This window comes from Myiozetetes cayanensis, unplaced genomic scaffold, assembly GCF_022539395.1.
Source record: "Myiozetetes cayanensis isolate MyiCay16 unplaced genomic scaffold, myiCay2020 scf2-11, whole genome shotgun sequence".
Lineage (NCBI taxonomy): Eukaryota > Metazoa > Chordata > Aves > Passeriformes > Tyrannidae > Myiozetetes > Myiozetetes cayanensis.
Window position 1 is genome coordinate 68,905,044 of NW_026087411.1, and position 19,748 is coordinate 68,924,791.

The 19,748-nt window shown below is 36.7% G+C and overlaps 1 protein-coding gene across 3 annotated transcripts in view; it reads left to right on the forward strand.

The window, feature by feature from the left end:
• Nucleotides 1-18,205, forward strand: part of SLC22A16 (solute carrier family 22 member 16) — a 35,165-nt gene extending 16,960 nt beyond the window's left edge. For all 3 annotated transcript variants that reach the window (XM_050315868.1, XM_050315867.1, XM_050315869.1), the window contains 7 exons: nucleotides 1,002-1,478; nucleotides 4,138-4,255; nucleotides 6,123-6,672; nucleotides 8,553-8,680; nucleotides 9,061-9,170; nucleotides 9,662-9,761; nucleotides 14,860-18,205. In XM_050315868.1, coding sequence (XP_050171825.1) covers nucleotides 1,042-1,478; nucleotides 4,138-4,255; nucleotides 6,123-6,672; nucleotides 8,553-8,680; nucleotides 9,061-9,170; nucleotides 9,662-9,761; nucleotides 14,860-15,072 — 1,656 coding nt within the window. In that variant the 5' untranslated portion in view covers nucleotides 1,002-1,041 and the 3' untranslated portion in view covers nucleotides 15,073-18,205. The remainder of the gene's footprint in view (nucleotides 1-1,001; nucleotides 1,479-4,137; nucleotides 4,256-6,122; nucleotides 6,673-8,552; nucleotides 8,681-9,060; nucleotides 9,171-9,661; nucleotides 9,762-14,859) is intronic.
• The last annotated feature ends 1,543 nt before the right edge of the window (nucleotides 18,206-19,748 follow it).

The window sequence follows — 19,748 nt, forward strand, 5'->3', positions numbered from 1 at the left end:
TAGAAACTCATTGAATGCTTCTTCAAATTACTGCAGTTGATTAGCCTTCAGGAAATAAAAAAGGAGGAAGAAACCAAAGCTGTTTTGGTTTTTTATGAACAGATGTTGTACTAATTGTATGCACAATTTAAACATTTAATTGAGGAAAATACTCCTTATGCTTAAATTATCAGAAACTGTCCAGAATTTGCAGACAGTGATACTTAAGAGTTCATTGCAAGCCTTTTGAAATTCAGAATACATGTGCAATTTTTATACTAAGATTTACTTGCATCTCAAGCACGTCTTAAAAGCTGTTTAAAATGCCAAAATTCAGGCTACACGTAAAACATTCTTTTACTATGTTTGCTTTATGATACAATCTTTAATGGATAACTGCATACCCTGTTTAAGCCAAAACCCAACCCATTTCACAGCTATGTTTTGGTACAAAACATTTCACATTGTTCAGATTCTATCTTCTTCTACTTGTGTCTACATGTATTCTCTCTTTGTCTTTTGGAGGCAATAAAGAGATGGAATACAGTTACAGGGATACAAATAGATTAAATGAGGGGCATAACGTGTTTATTTTGTTTTATTTGATGCACATATCTCTAACCCTAAGAACCTGAAGTTGTAACATTTTGGTTTTTCTGACCAGTTCAAGTAATCTCAGGCCCAATTTTAAGGGGATGTGCTGCAGAGAATTGGAGGGTGGAAGGTTGTTTCAAACTACGTGCTTAAATTCAGAATTGTTTCATTTTAAATAGTCTTCTCTCCATGACTAAACACATGACTAAGAGCAGCATTTATTTATTGGCAATAGATTACTGTGGATCTTTTTCTCATCTTTGGTCTCTTGCAGGGCTTAACTAATATTGAAGCAGCACTATGCAACAAAACACTAGACACCCTAATGATGTCTCCATTTACTGATCTTCCAAAACAATTATGCTGATTTTTTTTTTTCCGTGTATAGAGGGCTTTTCTTCAATAAAATTTTTTCTTTCCCTTTTCAGATTTCAAGCATGTGTTTATTTTGCATCTGTCTTTCAAGCTATGTCGTGCGGTATCCATTACTTAGCATCTGTGTTCATGGCTGTTACTCCTAACTTTGTATGTGGGTTCCCTGGAAATGTGAGTAGTATTCTTTTCCACAACTCCTCTGCATCAAGTATACAGGACATCTGGACACTATGGACATCAACAGAAAATTACATTGTAGTCCAGCTGGAAAATGGAGAAATTTGGGAAATTAATCAATGCAGCAGATCCAAACGAGAAGTCAGTTTGGATCTGGCATATGAATACAAAGGCAACAAGTCCACATTTTCGTGTTCTGATGGATTTCTCTATGATGATACAAAGTGGAAGAGCACTGTTGTTACGCAGTGGGATCTGGTCTGTGACCGAGAATGGCTTGCAAAATTAATCCAGCCTACATTCATGCTTGGAGTCTTGATCGGAGCAGTGATTTTTGGTGACATTGCTGACAGGTAAAGTGCTATCTTTTGATCTTCAGACTTCAGTAACTCCATGTGTTTTTGTTGTTTTCACTCATTGTGTACTCATAATTATGTGCTCAAAATTCAAGAAGTTTGGATATTCCTTTAGTCACAGATCTGTTTAACTCAGTATCTTTTTCCAATAGCAAGTGCTAAATTTAAAATGTCTTCACAAGTAATTTCCTTTTAGAATTTATTTTTGTATTTTATGTCCTCTATTGTTCTACCCCTTGATCCCTGAAATTCCCCTGTGCAGTTACTATTTGCCTTTAGATTATTTACTCATTTATTTATTTATTTTTAACAGGAATAGCAATAGCTCATTGTAATAGCAATGGTAAAACCTGGGAGTAGATTTTCACCTCATTTTTCACAAGGAGAGATTCCCAGTGGATGATAAACAACTGTATGCCTTCTAGAAGATTAAATATAATGTATTTTAAAATCATATTTCCTAACCTCTGTGATGAATACAGCTCAGTGGGGCTGATGGAAAGGCTTCAAGGGTTTGATCAAGTCCTACGTTCTTAAAATAAACACCCATACACTATTTTTCCTTGCTGTCCAGTTGTAGTTTTTCTCTGAATAATTGACTTAAACTTCAGTCTCTTGAAGGTTGGTCCAGATAGGGGGAAAAATGGGTGTGAGTGAGCTGTGCTGTAGTTTCTCTTATTTAATATCATGTATAAAGTTCTGTTTGAGCACAAGGAGAGTCAGTCCGTGGAGGGACTCACCCCAAGCAGCCTCATGCTTACGGTGCCAAGGGTGTCCTTCAGCCCATTGCTGTCCGATGCTTCCTCCCTGGATGTTATCTCGTATCACGCACTGAGATCCAACATAAGAGCTGGACTCAGAAGCAGTGAGATTCAGAATGGACGTCTGTATCCTCCTGTTCCTGTTTGTTTTCTCTCTCAACACAAACAGACTTATTCCTGCCTCAGAAGAACACTCAGCCATGCCCCTCTATCCATATGATAGGCAAATATCCAAGCTACATTTGTACTTGGGTTTGTCTCAGGCAGTTTATGTATCTGTGTTTCGCTTTGAAGGCTGGCTTAGAGTTATTTTTCTTTTTTCTGTAAAGGAGCCTGTTGACTGAGAGTTCTGTTCGGTGGAGGATGACATTTTATCCCACATCTAACAGTATAAGCAGAACAAGGAGATCAGGCCTGTTGTTTTCTGATCTTCCTTCATTAGCACAACACTACAGTGTGATAGTTACAACATGGGAATGCAAAACTAATGATGACCTTTTTTTAATTTGGCTTTTAGAACACATGGAATCAATCTGCCTCTCACTCCAGGGCTTGGTAAAACCCTATTTAATACAAAACCAGAATATAAAGCCAACATTTGTTTTGTGTCCTTTTAAATCATTCATAACTTTTTCAATTAATACTCAGACATGATTTATAAGGTTAGGATCATATTGTTCTCATTTCCATTAATTCAAGACATGGACAGTTAGTTAAGATAATACCCACATTCTGAGTTGCAGATTTACAACTGTAGATTTTAAAGCTGAGAGTTATTATTTTCAGACACATCGTGGCTGGTGGGAAATAAGTTTGTGTGTTCCTCCCATTACCAGTTAACAGATTTCTCAACAGAAGACTCTGATAGCTAAGACTCACTGGGATCTTTTCTGGCAGGAATCAAAGATGAAATTTGCATGACTTCAGGTCAAGGTTGGAGAAGAATAGGGAGAATTTTAATGGAGTACCAAATACTCACAGAAAAAGAAAATTACAAAGTCCTGAAAGTCCTCAACCTCTCTGTCTAAAAATAATATCTCCATTTGTGAAAAACTGTTTGCAATGGAGTAGATAGTAAGAGACCAAGAAAATATTATCAGGGAAGAAAAATGATTCCACACCTTTGTATTACAAAGCATTTGTAGATAGAATGTAATGAATCCTCAATAGAGTCTTTAGCACGTGTTCACTTGTACAGGGACAACTTGCCCTACTCTGGATATTTTCTCCCTGAGATACAGGAAGACAAAAAAACCCAAATAGTTCTTTTTTACTAAATGCCCTTCTTTTACACTGGAAACTAGTATGTGTTGATAGAAAGTTATTATTTGACATGATTTTTTTTTTGCTGTTAGTATGCTATCTTCTTGGATTTCTGTATTTGTATATGCATGCATGTGTGCTGTGATGCAATCAGAAAATTCAGGGGAACTGTGTGATTGCCCTTTATTAGAGAATTCAATTTTAAATAACTGTACAAAGATATGTTACAGAAGCCTTTCATTACTATCCAAATGGGTTGTTACTTCGGCAAGAGATGGCATGCTATCACAGCTAACTTTTGTTAGAAATCATTAACAAAATGCTACTTCATATAAAATATCTGAAAGAGTGATTTATGTTCTCACAAAGAAGACAGAGTAAATTTGCAGATTGGTTATGCAGAAGTTAAACTTGAAACTGGAGGTGAACATACATAATGCTCACTGCCAAGGCATTCATAGGAGCTTCCTTTTCCTTGGAAGTTGGAATCACTGGAAAATTAATACAGGTAACTAAACCAGAGTTTCTGTGGCGAGTTGTTCAACTTCCACCTAGGCTCTCTGGGCAGTTGCAGGTGTATTTTAATAGAATTTTGTGGTTATTCATAATTTTGTTCCTGCTGTGCTTTGCAGACTGGGAAGACAGCGTGTTATATGGTTCACAAGTGCCGGTCAGTTTGTATTTGGCATTGCAGTGGCCTTCACATTTGACTACTACAGTTTCGTCATTGTGCGCTTTCTCCTCGCTATGGTAAGAAGGGATGATCACCCTGGCTCTTTTTACATGTCATTTCCTACCCCTATCAGGAAAACCTCCCTTTTGTTATTATTTCCCCCTACTTCATTATTCTAAAGCCCCATCTGTTGCACTTATTTCAGCAGAGCAGGGAGAGTCTGAATGTTCTTGGACCACAGCACTTTTCCTCTTTGAATTAATAGAAAGCGTCTGTATGAAGCAGTGTTTGGTACTTCCTCCATCCCAACCTCTGCTGGACTGGTAATTAAATACCAAGTGTGAGCAGCAAACTTTGGATTCTGCATTGCAGCTGCAGTTGCATTTCTCCTCTTTGTTAGAAATGGAGTTTAGTTTTTCTTAAACTAGCAAATCTATAATAAGTGTTATTTTTATCTCTACCATTTTGAGTGATGGAGGAGAGATGCACATTTTCTCTTCTGTGCATCTCCATGGTATTTTAAGCTGTATCTGGAATACTAAATACATAGGTAGATATGTTTAACACTTAAATGTTCTGTACTGTACTTAAGAGTATTTCAGTATATGTGTTTCTGCATACCCACACACATACTTTTATATATATATGTGTAGTATATATTCCATACCTGATATATATTCAATATTTATACATATTAACCAATTTTAAACAACTGTTTTACAGCCAAAAATATACTATTTGTAGCTTTTCACTACATAATGCATACAGAAATTAGAAGGCCATCACAAAACCAAAAAATCATGTAACTTATTTAAGGTGGGCTAGATATTTGAGAATAGTCACGTAATTTATTTTATTCCTGCTGACAGTGCATTAGTCAAGACAGAACCTTGCACCTGGAGCTCCCTTTGCCTGATGAGAGCTTAGAAGAATTTCCTAGCAGGAAAAACTGCATAATTTCGGCCTTGAACAGTGAGATATAAGAGAGTCCCTCTACTCACTTCCTACTCACTGACCAGACCGATGCTGCAGGTTTTAACTAGCCATTGGTACTGATCTGCAAGATGCAGGCCTAAAGCTCTAGCCCTGTGCTATGAGATCAGCACAACTTTCCTATCAGCTTCACTGGGTTCAGAATTAGAGATTATTAACGTTCATATTTTCAACCAGAAAATTGATTAATCAAAATAATATACTGAAATATTTTCTAATCTATATTTTCTAGCTGTGTTTTGAAATGTTTTGAGAGACCATGAATTTGATGTTGCTAGAGAAACTGAAATATATGTATTTAATAATATATATATTCAAGAAAAAAAACCTGTTTTACAGAACATTCCAGTAATTGCATTCACCGCATAGCATATGAGAACCTATAATCATATATATATACGTATATATATACGTATATATATATATATAAAACATTGTAAACATTTTGATTTAATGAGATCATTTAGGAATGTGTGGAAGGTAATTCTCAGTAAATATGCAGTTCCTTGATATGCAGGTTATTAGTAGTCTACTTAAAAGCCAAGGTCAAGTGGATTTTCAGAAGTGAGTATTACTTCAGGGGATCTCATTTTCCGGAGCATCCGGTTTGTGATGTCATTATTTTTGGAGGGGAAGGGCTTAATGACATCAGCAAATTAGGTTCCTTTTCAGGTGTCTCTTGCTGGCTGTCCCCCACTACAGAGAAGCATCCAAATTCACATTTTTAAATACAGTGTCTGGGCAGTCTGAAGGTTTGAGCAAACTTTTCCTTCAGCTGATTTGTTTTCAGGGTTGCCTTTTTTCTGTCAGTGTGAGACAGGGCAGCACTGTGGCACTTAAGCGTACACAAATGTGGAACACTGTTACTCTTTGTTTTTACTGCTGGTGCACAAGGAGAGCACGTACAAAACTCACTCTGTTTTTTTCCTTTTCTTTCTCCAACACCCCCAGGTTTCAAGTGGCTATCTGGTTGTGGCTTTTGTTTATGTGACTGAATTTGTTGGCATTAAAGGACGAACCTGGGCTTCTATGCATGTCCATGCTTTTTTTGCTATGGGAATTATGATTGTGGCACTCGTGGGATTTTTGGTTCGGACCTGGTGGGTCTATCAGATATTTCTCTCCATAGCAACTCTTCCCTTTGTCTTGTGCTGCTGGATGCTCCCAGAAACACCTTTTTGGCTCCTGTCAGAGGAAAGATACGAAGATGCACAAAAAGTGATTAATACAATGGCAAGATGGAATAAAGTAAACACTCCCTGCAAAGTTTCTGAACTGTGCTCAGTCCAACAAGATGATCCAGACAGTGGCAGAATGGGTGAAAATGACACGTCCTCAACAAAGAAGCACAACATCTTAGACCTGTTTTGCAACTGGCAAATTGCAAGAAGGACCATCACAGTCTGGCTGATCTGGTTCACTGGGAGCTTGGGGTACTACGTCTTCTCCCTCAGTTCTGTCAGTCTAGGAGGCAATGAATATTTAAATCTCTTTCTCATAGGTAAATATTTTTGTACCTTATTCTGTTAGTGACAGAACTGGAACATAACATTTAGAAATGTCTACAGATTTGACAGCCAATTTTTTACTTTGTTCCTTCAATTATGAACCTTGTTCAAAAAGTTTGTTGCTTACTCTTCATAAAGTTGACTAACACAGGAGTATCATTCACTCCACTTTTTAGCAAAAAAGAAAAAAAAAAGAGAATGTAAAATTTGATGGTGTACAAAATTCTTCTCTATCTGTCTTTCTGATTGTAAAACCACATTCTGCTTGTCTCCTCTTTGCCCTGCAAGCATATAGCAGATCCTCACAAATACCAGGGGAAACAGATGAGCAACACAAAATTCACACTGCACTGAGGCACAAACTAGGAAAATGGGAGAAAAAAAATATTCCTTTTATCCCTTACAGTCATGATATATTAAGTTTGTCTGTGTAAAAAACAGATTCTTAGTTCTCACAAGCAAGAGTAATTTTAGTTTTCTCAAAAGTATATTTTTATTAAGATGTAATAATATTTTAATTTTATCATTCTGAGTATAATCTTTCTCTGGTGTGTAAGTTGTTTGTTGTTTATAAAGGCAGTTCAGTGCATTCAAGGCCTGATTCAAAGTTTGTTAAGATCAGTGGAAATATTCCATTGACTTCAGAAGACTCTAGATCAGACATGTAGCTCTGAGCCAGCAAAGAATTAGATCATGTGGTTTGCTTTGTGCAACTGAGTACTCTCAGTGAAGTGAATGTGACTGATCGTGTACATAAGCACACAGAAGGATTGGGGCTCTCATGAATTCGGTTTGTTTTGTCATGTGTTATTACAGTGTATTGTTAGACTGATGTGTTGAAGAGTGGAAGCTAGTATTGCACAGATAACATAATTGTTAGGTTGGAGTACACTGTATCCACTTCTTCTAAAAATATTTTAGCAGACTAACAAACACATAATAATTGCACAAGCCCAAAAGATTGTTTCTTGATATTACAGCTGTATTGACATGCCATACACACTTAATAAAGGAATGCAGCACATTTGTTCAGGGCTGTATCTTACGTTCTTCCTTGATTTTACATTGGACATAGTAGCATTCTTCATGAGCAAATTGGTTTAAAACATGTCCAAACTGGCTCAATATAATTTGTCTTGAGGCAAATCATGTTTACACAGTGTTTGTGGACAGTCCTCGCCAAATGCCAGTTCCTTCCCACAGAAGTTTTGCTCCAGAAAGAGACATTAGGAAGAGACAATCTGTTTTAAGAGTGGGATGTTGTAAGCAGCTGCCCTCTTTTTTATAGAGAAGAGTGTAAGCTGGAACTGCACTCTTTATTTGTGAAGCTGAGTGAAAACTGGAGTTGGAGAGACCTTGCTTGCCATTTACTTTGGGATGATTTTGAGCTGAACCTGGGGAAGGCACCCGTGCCTTCAGTTCTGCGTCCAGGTGGAAGCTAGCAAGCCCTGAGAGGTGTGTCAGTGTGACATTAACAATATTCCTTGTGGACATACTTAAGCTGTTGTGAAAATACTTGAGGGAGAAGAACAGCAAATGTACAGCTTTAAAACACAAGTACCATTGTCCTAAAAGCAGAACTGTGGCCTTGCTGTTTTCTGTAATTTTCCATCCCAAGGAGAACTGGAGCTGCTCTGCTCTGTGAAACCTGTTTCCCTTGTCCTTCTCCACTCTCGTTACCGTATTTAAGGCCATTTTCTGCCTCCTGTCACCATTTCTGTACTCAAATGAACTAGCCCAACACACTGGTTATCTCTAGATTTTACATATTTATTACCCCCTAGATTAAATTAATCCTCATAATGAGGACGTTAGGGTTATACCATGAATATGTGTAACCATGACTTAAAACGAAATAATTTCATACTGACAGGTGCTGTGGAGTTGCCTTGCTATGTCATTGCTTGCGTTGCGATGGACAAACTGGGAAGGAGAAACACACTCATTCCGTTCCTTATTTTAAGTGCACTGATCTGTGTTTTAATTATGTTCATACCTCAGGTTAGTCACGTATTGTTGAAAGTGTTCCTATAGCAGAAAATTATTTTAAAGGCTCTAAAGTCAGTAGATGCAGCTGCTCGCTCTAAACCATAGAGTTGATTAAAGGCTGGTTTTAAATTGCAGCTGCCAGTCTAAGATAGATTTCTGCATTTTTCAGAGCAGGTTTCACTGTCATTGCTGGAGTCACATGTAAAATGTTCCCAGGATTCAGTGAACCAGGACTGGTAAAGGGTGATATGGACATTGGTAACTTACTGAGCAATTTTTAAAAAGCAAGCAATAAGAATTGCTTATTAAGGTTCACAATTTCTGAAGAATTTCAATTATGTTTGAAAGTGTTATTCTCTGGTGATATATTTGTTTGTGCTCTCTTTCAATAGGACTTCAGTATATTAATTATTTTAGCAAATATGGCTGGAAAATTTTCAATAGGTGTGGCATTTGGCCTTATATATCTCTACACAGCAGAACTGTACCCAACAATTGTAAGGTAAGAACCTTCACCAGTTATGTATTTTTCATTAATTGGATGTTATTTCATTCCCTTTCCTATTGTTCTGCACCTGATCCAGCAGCTCTTGGCATCAGTAGAGGTGATCTGAAAGACTTGGGATAGGATGAATTCAGAGTTGTCTGGTGTTTGGTTGTACCATAGTTTTTTATTCATTTTTTTTATTAGTTTCCCATTCCATGTGCATTGATTGGTTCCATTGAGGAGCTAGAAGAATACTCAATACTTTCCTAAACACTTTTTATGCCTTTCTTAAAAGTCCTGTATCTGTGCTGAATGATTATTATATTTTTAATCTCAATTACAGAAGCAGCTGAATTTCACTATAACATAAATTTATCTTGGCATAGTGACAGCTTCCTAGTATAATTGCTTAAAGACACAAATCCTACTGATGTTTTAAGTGTCTGTGCATTTCTAATTGTTTCCTTTATCTGCTAGAACTCTTAATCAAATTTTTTTATGTCTAGATCACTTGCTGTTGGAAGTGGAAGCATGATGTGCCGTGTAGGAAGTGTGGTTGCTCCTTTCTGTGTATATCTGAGAAGTGTTTGGATTTTCATGCCACTTGTAAGTATCTATTTCAATTGTGAATGTTTCCGGTTTTGAAAAGGTGTGTGTGTCACTTCTTTTCTCTTTAATAAGTTCCCAAGTATGTTTTTCACATGACAAAGGAACCAAAAGCTGAACGTTTATTTCTAAAAGAAAATTAAGTAAGCCATTCTTGTTCAAAACTTTAAGTCCCAAAGATTAGTCACTTCATATTGTTAAAAATATGCAACTAAAGCAAAAGGGAGACTTCGAATCACTGAAATGTTTTTATGATGGAAGACAGAAAAATATTTATGCACTGAATCCTAGAATAAAATTGATAAAAATATTTATCATTAAAATATTCTGCATCTACCATGCAACATTTAGGAGGTGTCATAGTCCATACTTTGCTGCAGGTCTAGTAGTTTTTGACCATGCTCCTGACTTATTCTCACCCTTCTTCAAAGGCATAGTTCTTTCATTCTTGAACTCACCACAGGTGGCTGGTTTTTCTTACACTATGCCTTAATATTTTCCATGGCTTCCGTGGGACACTGCATCTTTGGAATAGCCTTCCAAAAGATCGAGAATGTTTTGTGCTTACTACACCTGGTCTTCAAACCTGCCCCAAAGGTCCCTTTCTGTGTTCATTTACAAGAACTGACCAAAACAATTAATGAAACAGAAAAAGAGAAGGAAATGGTATATTGATCAGGTTCATGGTGGCTTTGACAAGCAACAGAACCTTGTATTCATTAAGCACACCTTACTTTTTAGGTAACTTCAGCTGATGTTTTCATTAGGTTTTCTCTTCTGCCACCAGTTGCCCCAGAAAAGAGAGGTGGGACCATTCCTTTGGGGACTTTGGGCATTTTGTCTGCATTATGTAGCAGATCCATTTTGGACAAAATATTTTAAGTATTTCCTGCTTACAGATGAATCACAATTCTTCATTGCATTTCTGTTATGAAGCATTTGATGCTTGGAAGTCCTGCAGCTACTCAATCCCTTTTTTCTCTTGAAGGATAAATTATGCCTATATATGTAAAACCAGAAGGAATTACAAAGTTTATAGTAAAATTTTAAGAAAAGAAGAATTTATTAATGATTTAAAAATAGTTTTAATTATTTCAAAAACCCCTTTGGACTCACTGTTACTAGCATACTGATGTTTTATGTACATTATATATTTCAGAAGATGAAAATGTAAGGGGATGTGTCTTTAACCTGGATTCTTACTCAAATTTCACATTGGAGTGATACACATCACATTGGAGTTTCCTGAAAAAGTGCACTGTGCCCTTTTGATTTTGTAACTATAAAATCTTCAATTATAGATGCTAGAGACTGGTTTCAGAGAATTCTTGTAAGGTTATTTCATTATTTAAATTAATTACTTTTGGTTGTTTTGGATGAAAACTAAGGGGATGAGGAGACCACAAATTAATTTATCTCCTCAAGCTCCTAAAAATGTTTTCTTTCTTAACAATGGCCCCACACAAACCAAAACATCATCCCAGAAAAGACAAAGAAACATTTGCACAGCAGAGTGATCATGGGAGAACATTCTTTTTCTCTTGTCAGCATTTTGCCTTTACTGGACGAGATAAGCTTTAGTATCTGCAGAAGTGCTGCAGTTCAACCACAGATGGGGAGTGCTCAGACATGCTGGAGAGCAGTGCAAACAGCAGTATAAACACGGGAATTATTTCAGCTATGAACAACTCTCAGAGTACAAAAATTATCCAGAGTATTTGTAGAGTTGTGCAGTAGTTCACAGTGAATACGTTTCCATTATTAGCTCCTGTTGTAGAGCATTTGTCAGATTATTAAACAGGCTTGTCTTGAGTTGGAGCATGGCGTGCCAAGTCTCAGGTCAAGTAAGCCTTTTGGAATGGAAATTAAGTAAAATGGATTATATTTGTGAGTAAACCAATACGCATCACACTGATCTACTGTATGCACCACACATGGTCGAGCAGTCAGTACTGCTGTTTGACAGCCTGCCTCATGTACAGTTATGCCACCTGTGAGTACTGCAAGTATCTCCTTGGAATGGCTATAAATCTTGAATAACTTGACAAGTATGTTTTTTATGTGACAACTTTATAGAAAACGTACAGTAAAGCAAACGCTCCATGTTTAACCTACTTCTGTTTCTTGGCTGGTAAGAATTATGTTGCAATAGCCCTTTAACAGACTGGATCTATCTCTCAGAAAAAACATAAATTAGAAATTTAAAAAGACCCCAATGAAGTCAGTAAAATTAAATGAATGCAAATCCTGTGTTTAATACTAGTGGATTTTCAGGTCAAAATTTTAGCTTTTTTGTTGAAGTAGGAAATTTGTCAATAACATTACATTTTAGATTGGTTCAAAGCCATCACATGTGGATATAAATATAAATAACAGACTGGAATAATAATTTGTTCTCAGAAGTAAAAATATTATTTTTAGGGATATTTAATTCAAATTACCTTTTGTTCTAGACTAAATATATTAAATCCTAGTCTTAGACCACTGTGAAATTATAATTGTTGCTCAAGGAAAGGCAGAGAATATATGAAAAATGATGGTGCATCTTTTTTTTAAGTTTTTTGTGGTAGATATTAGAAGCTGCTGGCTGTACTGAAGTGTTGAGAGTACTCTGAGAGTTTGGCTAAGCAGAAAGCCAGATTTCAAAAATTAAGGCCCTGAAAATGCAGTTCATTTAAGAAGGTACATCCTGTCAAATTAATTTCAATGCAGCTTAAATGTACTTAAATACCTTGAACAACAGTACACTTTATTCCATAAGCATTTGACTATATTAGAACATTCTGCTGATACTGAATTGTATGTTTAAAATGGTACATACATACAAAATGTACGTATTTGTAATGAGCAAGCACAGGGCTAAATTATGTCAGATGCCTTACAAAGCAGTATGCCAAGATAAGACAGCAAAAGACTTGCTTTGACTAAATGTAACTTCATTGATAATTGTGGCTACTGCCCTTGAAAAGGTAGGTAACATTTGAGAAGCCCTTGAATAAATACACTGTGACTTAATTGTTTCATATTTTGTCTTTCATAGGAAATACTGTAAAACGTTTTTGTAGGGTCAGGAAGAAGGGAAATGCATGAAATTACTCAGCATGCATCAGCTGAGAAATAGAAGAAAACATGATGGAATAGAGTTATGAGAGCTGAGACGAAAAGGCAGGAAAAATGGTGATATGTAGGCTTACAGAATAGTGAGAGTTCTCAGGGGGATAAGAGGAAGGAAAACGTGAGAAGAATGCCAAGTGTCTAAAAGACTAACTGAAGCAGAGAAGACACACATATTTAAAGCATACAGGGTTGCTTTAAGCTTGTTCTGTTGGGTATAAGTAGTGACCCTGTTCTCATACATTCCAAATGTATGGGTGTCCTTAAATTCAATATTCTTTACAGACTGCAGTATCCTCAAATATAAACTTAGGACAGCCTGAAAGGATGTGCATAAGAGAGGTTACTGTGGAATAGCTGCCATGTGTCACTTCATCTGTCTTGCTGTAGCAGAAAATCATATTTTATTAGTAGAGAAGAATTTTGACACACAGAGATGAGATTTTAGGATTTTGGAATATATTTTTAAATATCACTCCTGCCACATATGTCTACAAGAATTTCCCTCAGTTTGTCACTGAGGCACTGTTTGTGCCATTTCCTCTGATTCTATTACTGTTAGGATTTTTTTTTTTTTAAATTTCATGGTAAGAGCATGACTATTTTATTTTCACTGTAGTTTGCAGTATTTAGCAGTATTTTGCTTACTGTTTTTCATTTTGTCAGCTTCTATATTTAATGCAAGTATAAAAGGAGGACTGTATGCAACAGTATGACTTTTTCTTCTCAAAATAATGCTTGAGACAAACTGTCCTCTTCTTTTGGAGGGGAAGGGAAGTAAAACCAGCATAGTGCATGTACATGAAAATAGTGCTGTTCAAAGTTACAATAGAGGCTTCTGATATTAAAACACCTTTCTGACCTAAAGTCTGGCATAGCTGCAGACGGTAGCTGGCCAGTTCTTGTCTCAAGTTCTGTGTGAGAAACATAGGCACAATAATTCCAAATGTTCTCTCTCATATCTGGAAAGAATATATTAAGCACAGGACAGACTTGAGAATCAGCGTAGTGCAAGATAAGGATAATACAGTATCAAAGTGCAGAGTCATAGAATGGAAAAACACTGAGACCAGGCATGATGTACTGTGTGAAAGCATTTCTATCAGGAGAGATTTGGGTCATTTATATCCTGGTGTTGGAGGAATGTCAGGGTTTTAATCTTGTTTTATACTCAAAGGAGGAAAGTGTGAATTGTTCTCCTTGAACAAGATACAGAAATAAAGGGGAAGAGTAGATATTCCTGGAGCAAGTGTGTGCTTCTAAATCTACCCACATTATCCTGATCCTTGCACCACTCATGCTGAAGTAAGCTGTTGTTATGGAACTGAGTACACCACGGACAAATCCAAAACATGACCCCAGTGCAACTATCCTGCACTCCTAACAGTTCTTTGAAACTGAATTTAGCAAAGTATTCTTCTTGAGAGCTAGCTCATCATCTGCTGAAGAGCTCTCCTGAGCACAGATGTGCACTTTGTGGCTTGAGGCCAATGGGCCATACTAAGAAATTTCAGTCTGGCTATGCAGGAGGGACAGGCAGACAGGTACAGGTACAGCTACACAGGATCTGGAGAGTGAATTGAGATTACAGGTGGCAGAGAAATTGTGGCTCTGTGAACATGCATATAAAAATAAATGTATGCAATCCTAGAACCAGTTCTTAAATACATGCCTGATAGCAGAAATACAAAATGAAGATAATATATATTGTTTTCTCAGACAGAATTATTCCTGTTTGCACTGTATTGATCCCTTGTGAACAGAACACTTCACTTGCTCATTGATTAATTGTGCTGCATAATCTTTCATTTATGCAACAAAAAAAAAGGTAGATCTTTTATACAGGCCATATTTAAGACTTATGATCTTTTCTTTACATTACAGTTCCTTGTGCTTTATTTTAAATATGCTCTCAAGCAAGATCAAAACTACGAACAACTTGAAAGACATTTCTACCTTTACAGCTACTGTTTATTTCTTCCAGTTGCTTGTTGGAATCATGGCTCTTCTGAGTGGAATATTAACCATAATGCTTCCAGAAACACTGGGAAAACCATTGACTAACACATTGGTGGAAGCTACAGAAATGGGAAGAAACAAGAAAAGCTGTTCAGGAAAGACTTCTCCAGCACATGGTGGTGCAGCATTAGAAAAGATAGAGATGTTTGGTCAAGAAACAGTCAGCACTGAGAAATAAAGCAGCAGCAAAATGGTTGTTCCCAATTTTAATCTTTCTCTAATTTATAAGATCTTTGTATTCAAGAAATGTGACTGTTCTATAATATCTGTGCCTTTTACTTTGTATCCAGTCTTGCCTTTTCAATAGAGCAAGTATATGAAACCTTTTCCACGGGACTGAGTTACTGCAGAAAATTTGATAGGATTTCTAGATCCCTTGTTAAATTTATCCAGACTTTAAAAAACCTGACTTGCTGTGACCAGTTGGAATGATTACTCTAAATGTCAGAAACTACCTGATTACGCGTGTATAAAAAAAATATGCCAATCCTTTGCTTCACATTTTCTGCAGTTAGGATTGTAAACCTACCATAAAGTGCCCTGTCTGCTCTCATTGTTGCAGCTGACAGTTACAGGCTTGAGACTTCAAAGCACAGTAAACTCAGTTATAATTCAAGAGAGAAGCCTTAACATTGCATCGAGTCATATCAATACTTTTAAAATTAAACTAATTTATTCTCTTTTTTTTTTTTCAAGTTTTTTAGTAGAAATGGTGCCATTGCTAACAGAAGAAAGTATTCTATGGCACAGCTTCTGACTGAAAAAATAATACTAAGTTTGCAAAACATGCAAATAGCTTGTATATTCATTCTGATGAATGACAATTGTATTTTTATTAGTGGTGTAGAAAAAAAGTGTTCACTGGATGTACTGCTGTCACAGTTTAGGTAAAACTAAACTGCCTGATCCCTTTAAAAGTCGTATTCATTCCAGACCGTTATTTTAGTGCTCCCCTTCTCACTTATTTCAGCTCAGATCTAGCCTCAGATTTTTTATAACTTTTAAGAGCTAGACAAGCAACTTTGCCAAATGCCTCCATCAAGGTCTTCACAGTCTTCAGTGAAAAAGAATAAATGGCATATGGCTCTTATTCAGGCTCTGCACAGAAGTGGACTTAGTTATTAATGAATTTTTAGTAGACACGGTTTCCACACAGATATCTGTACTCATTTTTTCCTTATTATACCACACAAAATCAGTTAGGAAAATATAATCTAAAAAATGGTAGTTGGAGGACACTGATCAATAGAAGAGTTACTAGTTACTCCAGTAGTTTTAGTAAAGTGTCTGTAAACATCCCACTGTTGCTACACCTCAGGTGTGCATCAGCACTTACTTGGTGCGGTGTTTCTGCCTTATGACTGTGGACCATAGAAAACTGATAGATAGGAATGTGTCGTTCTGGCTGCTACTTTTATTGTTTTCTCTCCCACCTGCCCTTTTTCAGTCTGCCTCCAGACCTGGGGGTTTCTTCCTTGCCTGAGGATCTGTATCCTCTTTGTTTGACCACCCCCCTTTGAGGGGAGTAGAACACCAGCTTTCTGCCTGTTGAGGTTCAGACAGCCCTCTCTTATCTGGGCTGTGTAAACTTGCTCCTCTCTGGTTTGAAATCAGCATTTTTCGCATCTTAGGGACCTACTCTCATGGTATGATCTCATCAAAACAAGTCTTTGTTTACTTCTTTGCCATGTACCCCAAAATAAGGTATCCGTGTTACTACAGATAAATATTCTGTATGCTGTAGAAATTAATGGCCATATTTTTCAATTATATCCACACAGTCATTAGTTTCAATGACTTCTGAAACCAGAATAATGGTTTATATCCCCTTATAACAGATTTTATTCTTCACAGCACTGTCCTGGAGTATCAAGTAGCATTTTGGTCCTGGTATTAGAACAAAATAATATCCTATATAAGGATTAACACGCTTTGAGGCACGCAAAATTCAGTAAGTTTAAGTTCAGGGAGTCTCTGTGAGATAATTATATAGAAAGCATAGGAAAGAATCTTTAGGCTCCCTACAGTTCTGTGGGTGTTCCAGTGTTTGCAGAGAAAACCTCCAAGAAGACCTGCACAGAATACTCTGGCTTATGTCCAGGTATGATAGTTCAGCAAAAGCACTTAACCTTACCCCCGTGACTAATCTCATCATTATTCAGAAAAGGACTTGAATACATACTTTGATGACTGAAGATCGGATTACTCACATGCTGTGGTTTTTCATTTTGCTGAAGAGCAGACCTAGTATTCTTCCACTGCTTTCAGATCTCCCTCCACTTACCAGAGCAGAACAGTAGATCTTTATCTGCAAGATCTATTGCCAAACCCTGCATGCCCTGCCTTAAATAAGGATTTAACCATGGTAAAAAAGAAAATATCATGCAATACGCCTAACAAGGAATTAAACTGGTACTGTCTTCCATCACAGCCACCCTTCTCACACACAGAGCTCCGAGTTCTTTCCTTATTTTGGGCCTCTTTCACACTGATACTCCCTCTTTTAATAGTACATCTATCTTAAAACTCACTAGTCATGAGTTTTGGGAGCAGTACAGTCTAATTCTAACAAAGTACTGATGAACAATTAAAATATTTTTTCTACTTCCTTACTTGCCAAATAACTGATTTGGGTGTTACTCTGGTACGAACAGTCAATGAATGTTCTGTGTTCCTTTGGCTTGAGGGATTCAGGACCTGGTCATCTGTAATCAGTATACATAAGGTAAAGAAAAGAAACAGAAAAAAACTTATATGCACAATTATACTGATACTGTTTACAAACTAAACTTTAATTATATTTCTAGACCACAATGTAGCTTGGTGGCTTTTCAGACCAAAAGCCAGTTCCTTCTGTCACTGAAGTCAGTTGGTATTTGGTCTTTGATTCAAATGACACCTGAATTTCCCTGAACTAATGATGTTACTTTTTTTTCCTTGGAAATAAAAAGTTTGTTGATCTACAAGTTACACCTTTTGTGATTTTATGTATCAATAACTTAGAGGATGCCTTGGGGTATCCTATTCTTTAACCTGAGGAAGCATATTACTGTAAAAAAACAGGAAACAGCATGTGTCTGTATGTCTCTAGCATTTCTGTTTGATTAGTTTTTCCATCTGGACAAAAATATGTTTAACACTAGTCATGCACTATGTAGCAAAATCAGGGTGAGTTGATTTCTTTCCTTAAAATATTCATAGATTTTCTAAATCCTCTTGCAAGAGAGCACTGAGTTTGAGAACAAATGCTTCTGTTCCTGTGGGGCATCTTTTAATTTCATTGCTCATAAAAGGGATTATTTTTTATAGTTTCTTATCTGTATTCTTAAGTTCTTTTATGTTTGTATTTGTCACCTCTACCTTAGTGCAAATTTATTGTGCTTATCTCTGTCTCTCTAGGTTTTTTTGACACAGTGAATTTGAATTCTTACCTGTCTTAATTGCTGGTGACTCTTGCATGACGACAAATGTTTTTGTCCTAAATCTCATATCCAGTTTTATTAGACAGTCTTGCAGTTTGTTAAGGACATACTTTCTGGGTTAAACATAGGAATAAGAGCAATTATCATTAGTTAAATAACTAATGAAAAATAGTAAATAAGTTTGATATTTTGAATAATTATTTCAAAACTTTGTGAAATATGTATTTTCTACTTTAACAGTTCCCTTCAATTTCTGTGTGCAAAATTCTACAGGTTTAAACAACTATGCAGGAAAAAAAGGCTATGCAAAGTATGGGCAGTCATCATATGCTCTGGGTAGTACCCTGAATGTCTGAACAAGGGGTGAAGCCTGCCTGAAGGCTGAGGGCTTCTATGTAGTGGCTCTGTGGAAACAGATGATGCTCTGACATCCCAGCTCTGGGATGGAGTGCAGGACTCATTGGCATTCTCCTGCATCTTTCACAGCTTATTTTTACCAACTCCTTAGGTGCAGTCACTTAGGAAGCCTCCACAGCACTGGGCTCAGCAGCGTGCAAGGTCTATGAGTGCCTTTTGCAAGGGCTTGGGAAAAGGTGAGGTCATGGAAGCTTCATGCCAGAAAGGCATTTGTGCCTGCAAAAAGAAGGTTCTGGATTCATCCTATGCCCTTTTCAAACATCTTAGAGATGCTTGTGTGAATCCCAGAACAGATTCCTAGAGGAGAAATTAAACTAAAAAACTTAAGGAAAAAAAACTAGTGTTCACAAGAGAACAAGTTTATTCTATCGGGGAAAATTCTAGTAAATGCTGTCAATTGGTATTTGCATTGTTACCTCTCACAGGAAGAAAGATTAAAGCACACCTATGTACTGGTAGCCTAATAATTTTGTACAAGATTCTGTACCAGATAGAGTGTGCATTTTGGTAACATGGGGGAAGCATGTATTCACAGGAAGGAGTTTGTTTGCCCAGAATTTGTGGATTTAATACAATATATTTTAATGGGTTTTTTAAAATGTGTATTTATTGTCTGCAATTATGGGCAAGAATAAAGTCAGACACACATTTTTTGATCTTTACACCTTTACCTAATTTAATGAACTCCTATCAGCAACTGTCCATTTGGTTCAGTCCCTTATCTTATCCCAAAGACCTGGCTGGCGTTTTGGCATTCCACAGTGAAAACCATCTATGGTTTAGGCTAGCAAGTATCATGTGTATGTCTTTTCCCTGTTTGTGTTTGCAGTTGTAAACCAATGTTTGGGTAATGTGTTAGATGGTGACTATGACAAAATATGTATGAAAAATGTGACATATTTTGCATTTCAGTTACAGAAAGAATTTTTTTTTTTTTTTTGCCTTTATTTGTATAAGCTGACTGGGGCATTCAGACACATTCAGTAGTGACAAAAATAGCTGCAGATACTGTAGA